Source organism: Tachysurus vachellii, chromosome 18, assembly GCF_030014155.1.
Source record: "Tachysurus vachellii isolate PV-2020 chromosome 18, HZAU_Pvac_v1, whole genome shotgun sequence".
NCBI classification, from domain to species: Eukaryota; Metazoa; Chordata; class Actinopteri; order Siluriformes; family Bagridae; genus Tachysurus; species Tachysurus vachellii.
In genome coordinates, this window is record NC_083477.1 from 90001 (window position 1) to 97500 (window position 7500).

Consider the following 7500-nt stretch of genomic DNA (forward strand, 5'->3'; position numbering starts at 1 on the left):
ACACACAGACACACACACACACAAACACATACAGACACACACTCACACACACACAGACACACACACACTCACACACAGACACAGACACACACACAAACACACACAGACACACACACACTCACACACAGACACACACACAAACACACACAGACACACACACACAGACACACACATACACACACTCACACACACATACACACACTCACACACAGACACACACACAGACACACATACACACACACACACATGAGGTGAGGTGAGGTGTTTTTTTTGCACCCACCACAGGAGCATAGTCTGGGGGTTGATTTTTTTTCTCCTCCCTTCCCTCATGTTATGCTGTATTTCTTTTTCAATCCCATGTCTTCCTGTCCTGTCCCCCCCCCTTGTCTTATTGTATGTATTGTATGTATGGACAGGTTGATATCTAATTTCGCTGGTACAGTCCAGTGACAATAAAGGCTACTACTACTACATATACACACACAGACACACACACACACACTGCCAAGACTCACTGCAAGCAGTGATGATTTCATACTGTTCCATTTCTCTGTGTGGACTCTTACATAAAATGCTCTTTATCTCTATTTATTTAGCTTTTTTATATTCTTATTATTATTCTTGAGGGGGCACAGTGGCTTAGTGGTTAGCACGTTCGCCTCACACCTCCAGGGTCGGGGTTCGATTCCCGCCTCCACCTTGTGTGTGTGGAGTTTGCATGTTCTCCCCGTGCCTCGGGGGTTTCCTCCGGGTACTCCGGTTTCCTCTCCCGGTCCAAAGACATGCATGGTAGGTTGATTGGCATCTCTGGAAAATTGTCCGTAGTGTGTGATTGTGTGATTGAATGAGTGTGTGTGCGATGGGTTGGCACTCCGCCCAGGGTGTATCCTGCCTTGATGCCTAATGACGCCTGAGATAGGCACAGGCTCCCCGTGACCCGAGGTAGTTCAGATAAGGGTTAGAAGATGAGAGAGTGAATTATTATTCTTATTCTTATTCTTCTTATTATTATTAGACTTACAATGTGTTCTTTAAAACTGTGTTTAATGCATCCAGCATCACACACCCTTGCAGTCAGAAAAACTCCCTGTGAAAAAAAGAGCAGGTCACAGCAGATTCAGTGAATATAACAGTTTACACACATCTGAGAGAATTAAAGAGCAGAATTTTAATAATGAATTACGTTCCTGGTCATTACTGTAATCTTGTACAGGAAAGACTTTAATCATCTTTATAATTAAGACTAAAACACTGTGTTACATAAACGTTCATGTAGATACACAATGAATCATAATAACATTAAAATTGTGCACTATAGAATAAAATAAAATAGAATACAATAAATAAAAATAAAATCTTTAGAAAAATTGAAAAAAAAATCATGATGAAGCTGAAATTCGACATGCATTCATTTATATTTCATTACTTTATAGTGAATAAAAACTGATTTCCTGACTTATTTATTATATTTTAACTCACAGCCATCACAGTCCAGAAGGTCCGAAGTTTCCCCTTCATTACGCTGATGTAGTGACTTTCAGAGCTCATTTCCTCATTTTACTGTGAGTCTGAAACATCATCACATTAGGAGAGAAAATTAGACTGCATTAAACTCCAACGTGCTGTAATCGGATCTCACTGTAATTAGTGTCTGAGTAAAAAGCTGATATCTCAAAACCACTTTAACATAAAAAGATAAACATGTCTCTTACTGACTCCACAGTAAATGACAGATTTATGATGGACTCACACAGTCATGGCATTTAGAGTCAATATCACAGAGACCTTAAGACATAAAGACCTTTAAAATAACCTCATATAGGTTGCCAGTCTTTTTTGGTTGGAAGCTTCTGGTTTTTTTATATCATCTAGCTGGACCTCTGTTTTAGACAGACTTCACCCCCACATGCATAACTTAAAAAACAGAGCTTCCCTTTGTGGTGTCACAATATGTCTAAAAATATGTGCACCCCTGACCATCACACTCACAATGTACATGCTTCTTTCGTCAATTACAAAGTTCTACAGAATGCCTCTGTGCGTGTAGTGTTACAGTCTCTCTTTACTGGAACTAAACCCTGCTCCAGCATGACAAAGCAGCTCCATGAAGACATGGTGTGGTGGTTAAGGTTGGACCAACATCAGAGTATGATCTCACTAATGCTCTAGTAGATGATTGATCACTAATCCACACAGACAAAGAGATGACACAATAAACCTCGAGTTTGGTTTAGAATTTGAAGTTCATCAAGCATGTGTGTGTGTGTGAGATGGCAATGGTTATGGTTTGCACCATTGGTAGATGGTGATGTCTATCTGTAGTAGTAGTGTAGGTCATAGGTCTACACTAGAGAGCAATAAATCATTATAAACACTTTTCATTATTACCGCTCGCTCTCATCATTGTGAACAGTATTACAGTATTACAATTTTAGATCTACATCACACACACAAACACACACACACAAACACATACACACACACACACACACACACACAAACACAAACACATACACACACACACACAAACACACACACACATACACACACACACACACACACAGAGAGAGAGAGAGAGAGAGAGAGAGAGAGAAATAGAGACAGAGACAGAGATGACAGAGAGACAGAGAAAGAGAGACAGAGAAAGAGAGACAGAGACAGAGAGAGAGACAGAGACAGAGAGAGAGACAGAGACAGAGAGAGAGACAGAGATGACAGTAGAGTTTGGCAGAAAAATTTACCTCCACTGAATTGTTTTGCGTTGAGTTGATTACAATTCGATAAGACCACCAGAGTGTGAGACCCTTCTGTCTGTGTGTCCGTCTGTGTGTCCGTCTGTCTGGCTCTGTGTGTTCCACGTTCCAGTCGCCGGAATTCCTCCGGTCCTTTGTAGCTCCCACAGTTTACTTTCACTTTTGAACAGCGTGAGGAATGAAGCAGCTCCTCCTGCACGTTTATATCAATTCCCATGCAACTCGTCCCTCTCTCTCTCTCTCTCTCTCTCTCTCTCTCTCTCTCTCTCTCCCTCAATAATTATCACCTACGTACCCTGTTTAAAATCCCCCACATGGGTTGCCAGATATGTAACTCCTAACAGTAACGAGGGTTGCAGAATATGAGTAAAAGAACCCCACCACATTCATGAGTTACACTGAGCTCTAAAATCCCCTATAACCCTTCACAAGTGTTTCTCAGCAACAGATGATGGACCAGTGACGTCACTCCCATTAGTGTCTACAACGAGTTACTCCATATATCCATAAACATAAAGTTAAAGTTTCATATTTGTCGCATCACTGGACAGGCCCACATTATATCCATCCATCCATCCATCTTATTATTATTATTATTATTATTATTATTATTATTATTATTGTTGTTGTTGTTGTTGTTGTCATGGTTGTTATTACAGTACAGTGCTGTTTTATTTCTGTCCACATTGCTGGGATTTGTGGGTATTGAGGTGGTACTGATGTCCAAGTCAAGTTCTATATGATGACTTAACCGGAGCTGCATCTACAGTACATTAACATACTGAGATCTCGGTCTGTTCTGTTTGTGGTCATTATACAACATTAACACACCCAGTTAATGATAACAGTGTTGTACAGAGATTTAATGCACATTCACATATAAAGGTGCTTAAAATACATGTTTGTTTAATTTTTACTTTCACTTTCGATGATATGCAGAGCTCCCTCTCCCACCCACAGAGAGAGAGAGAGAGAGATAGAAAGAAAGAGAGAGGGAGAGAGAGAGAGGGGGGGAGACAGAGTGGAGGAGATAGATGGGGGGGGGGAGAGAGATCTGGAGTTTTTCGCTCTCATTTACATTTTCTCTTCAATCAGTCCCTCTATATCTTTGCCAAAATTACGTCAGCACCAGAAGGAGAAATTTTGACTGAAGTTTGTGTGCTGCTTTCACTATTATGACCCCACACACACACACACACACACACACACACACACACACACACACACACACACGGACATGTTTAACAGATTGTTCTCAGACTCGTCTCCCTAGTGAGTTAATTACTATTGTTCAGTATGTCACACGTTAGCTTTAGCTCCTTTAGCTCATATTGAGCTCTGAAGTGCAGCTTTAACACCTCTGCTACTGGCCTGTTTAGACAAATGTAAAAAAGAAATACTCTCAAAGATTCAGCAATTTTATTTGTACAACAGTTTAGGAATTAAATGTACACCAAACACTTACATAAACTATATGAATAATAAACACCAGGAATACTATTACTGGATTGTATTACTTCTGCATCAGTACTGAAGTTGTGAATGTAGCACTAAAATATTTTGCATTGCAATTGCATTTTAAAGCAGTAAAGTTATCACATGACTGTTGTCATGCTGTCGTCATCGTGTTGTCACGGTGTGAACTCAAGCATTAAAAAACAGAAAAATTCCAACACCAGCTTCATCATCAACTCATCATGAACTCATCATTATCTCATCATGAACTCATCATTATCATCATCATCAACTCATCATTAACAGTCTGATTCAGTGACTTAAAAACACACAGTAACCTTTTCAGTAAAATAGAACGAAGTGAGCAACAGAATTACACAAATATAAAGAGAAAACTGTTACAGAATGTCACAAACAACAGAAAAAAATATATGTCATGTCTCACACACACACACACACACACACACACACACACACACACACACACACACACACACACACACACACACACACACACACTTTTATGGCTGTTTATTCTCCACTGGTTTCTCCAAATCAGAGCTGAACAGAGACATCAGATCCTTTAAAGCTTGGCTGATCTGAGTACCAAACCTGTGCGAGTTCTGAAAACACACACAGACACACACAGACACACACAGACACACACAGACACACACAGACACACACAGACACACACAGACACACACAGACACACACAGACACACACAGACACACACCATTAAAACAATCCACCACACAAGAAACATAGTCACCTCATTCAGTAAGAAATGGGACACATGAGTACACAGGAGCAGAAAAGAGACAGGCAGGGCAGAAGAGGGTCAGATAGGGCATGTAAGGGACAGACAGGTGCAGCTGAAAGACAGGTGGGGCAAAAAGAAGCATGAAAGATGGCATGTGTGTGTCAGCACTCGATAAGATTACGCAGTTAAACACTCACTGTGTGTTTACAGGAGTTTTTACTTGACACGTGGAAGTTGATCATGTTCTCACCAACAATAATGTAGGACACACCATAACCATCATCAGCCACCTACCAAAGAAACACAAAAAGATTTTAATTTGTGTGTGTGTGTGTGTGTGTGTGTGTGTGTGTGTGTGTGTGTGTGTGCGCGTGCGTGTGCTACTTACTGGACCGAAACCTCCACCCAGCGAGATGAATTCTGGGTGATTAATCAGGTCAAAAAGCTCCATCTGCTGCACAGGAGTCTGAGATGTGGAGAGACGCCATGGTTCAGACAACACCTGTAACACACACACACACACACACACACACACAAATATTTTATTTATTCAAAATTATTTGGAATGCATGTGAAAAGTTTATAAAATTTTACTGACTATTGGCAATTAAATGAGAGAAAAGAACTCAGATCAGCATCATCCTAAAAAAGTGAGCACTAAGTTACACAGCAGTTATGTTCAGACCCAACACTGATGTTAATATCAGTCAGGATTCAGGCCTCATCCTAGCACAGAGACACTGTTACTGGCCTCTGGCTTGCTCATTAGAGATTTAAGTAAATAATTCCAGTTAAAAGCTTTCTGTAACGCAGTGTTGTGATAATGCCCTTTATTAAAAATACAATATTTAATGCAAAATATAACAGAAAAACTGAACAGTGTGTACAGAACCTTAAATGTGATAAAATCCAAAATGTCAAAGTAAACACACAATGTAGAGATGATCAGAAGGCAAAAAGTCACCTGACTGAGAAACGGAGACTCCACTCCAAGGTATTTGGAGACCACATAGAGGCAGAAGAGATGTCTGTCAACACCAGAACCTGTCATGGCCAATTTATAGAGGTTCTGGTGTTTCTCAGCAGCTTTACGCAGCAGAGCGATGCAGTGCTCCCTCTCCTAAAAAACACCATCATTAGCACAAATTATTTCAACATTTAACCATAAAATTACTCACTATCACTAAATCATGGAGAAATGTATCAAATAATTTAATTTAGCAGATTATTATGATATTAATGTGTGCATTGGAGCGTGACAACCGGTCAACGTGTGAATACTAACAGCTACTGAAATTATAACAACAGTAACATGCAGTAATTACACACATCTTATGTCATGATGGAATACACCAGTCAATGTGCCCTGCTCATGTAATGGTGTGTGTTCACATGGAGTGTGTGTTCACATGGAGTGTGTGTTCACATGGAGTGTGTGTTCACATGGAGTGTGTGTTCACAGTGTGTGTTCACAGTGTGTGTTCACATGGTGTGTGTGTTCACAGTGTGTGTTCACATGGTGTGTGTGTTCACATGGTGTGTGTGTTCACATGGTGTGTGTGTTCACATGGTGTGTGTTCACATGGTGTGTGTTCACATGGTGTGTGTGTTCACAGTGTGTGTGTTCACAGTGTGTGTGTTCACAGTGTGTGTGTTCACAGTGTGTGTGTTCACAGTGTGTGTGTTCACAGTGTGCGTTACCTCTTTAGCCTCCAGTGCCAGTACAAATGCACAGCTGTCTTTAGAACATGAGCGAACTGTCTCAGTGCGGCCTTCTCTAAATAAACGAGTCATTGAAGCTTCATATGTCAGGCAGAAACCTCCATGGTCCTGTACACAAACACGCACATACACACACACAGACAGCATTCACTTGAGCAATAGTTATGGGGTTTACACAGAATTGTTAAGAGTGAGTGATGGGGTGAAGGTCCTCACACTCTCATGAACAGATTTATGCCTAAATCATTATAAGAAATGTTTACACGTGAAATTTGATGTTAATGAAGGTCCAAAATAACCTGTTGATCATAATACTAGACCACGTGAACACACAGTCAGCACCCGAGCTAGGACTGCTAAACATTAGATCTCTTACATCTAATTGTTGGAGACTTTATTTGGAGTTTGGTTTTAAATGATAATGTTGTACATTCAGAAAAACATTAGAACTAAAAAAAACCCTCAACTTCAGATCATATAAACTGTGTGCATTACTGCACTGTCATAGCTCAGAATGTCCCTATCCAGAGAAATGAATAAAAGATCTTTGGAATCTCTATCAGAAACACATGCTAGTTCACTAGACACGAGAGCTTCACCCTGAGCATTTTATTAGAAAAAGTCACTTTATTTTATTGCCATAAAATAGAGAATTCACAAAAAAAAGAAATGAGTTGACTATTAACATTTAAATGTAGAGAAATAAATAATGTAATGTGGTGCAATAGTGCATGAGGAACAATATTAGTGTTAATTTTTCTTGTGTATACTGCATTCAGCAGAGACAGGTAGATTTGTGTGTGTGT

At 40.0% G+C, this 7500-nt stretch overlaps 2 protein-coding genes across 8 annotated transcripts in view; both read right to left on the bottom strand.

The window, feature by feature from the left end:
- The window catches only part of LOC132860724 (uncharacterized), an 11301-nt gene extending 8177 nt beyond the window's left edge, over positions 1 to 3124 (bottom strand). For all 7 annotated transcript variants that reach the window (XR_009649879.1, XR_009649878.1, XM_060892030.1 and 4 more), the window contains exons 1-3: positions 2742 to 3124; positions 1480 to 1568; positions 1022 to 1087 (exon numbers count right to left, since the gene is read on the bottom strand). Coding sequence is in view for 5 of the 7 variants with exons in the window: in XM_060892030.1 (XP_060748013.1) it covers positions 1022 to 1087; positions 1480 to 1548 (135 nt within the window). In the remaining 2 variants the exon portion in view is untranslated. The remainder of the gene's footprint in view (positions 1 to 1021; positions 1088 to 1479; positions 1569 to 2741) is intronic.
- Positions 3125 to 4157: 1033 nt separating this feature from the next.
- The window catches only part of cpt1a2b (carnitine palmitoyltransferase 1A2b), a 23678-nt gene continuing 20335 nt past the window's right edge, over positions 4158 to 7500 (bottom strand). The window contains exons 15-19 of the mRNA XM_060892027.1: positions 6674 to 6802; positions 5937 to 6092; positions 5361 to 5474; positions 5170 to 5262; positions 4158 to 4831 (exon numbers count right to left, since the gene is read on the bottom strand). Of these exons, the coding sequence (XP_060748010.1) occupies positions 4730 to 4831; positions 5170 to 5262; positions 5361 to 5474; positions 5937 to 6092; positions 6674 to 6802 (594 nt within the window). The 3' untranslated portion in view covers positions 4158 to 4729. The remainder of the gene's footprint in view (positions 4832 to 5169; positions 5263 to 5360; positions 5475 to 5936; positions 6093 to 6673; positions 6803 to 7500) is intronic.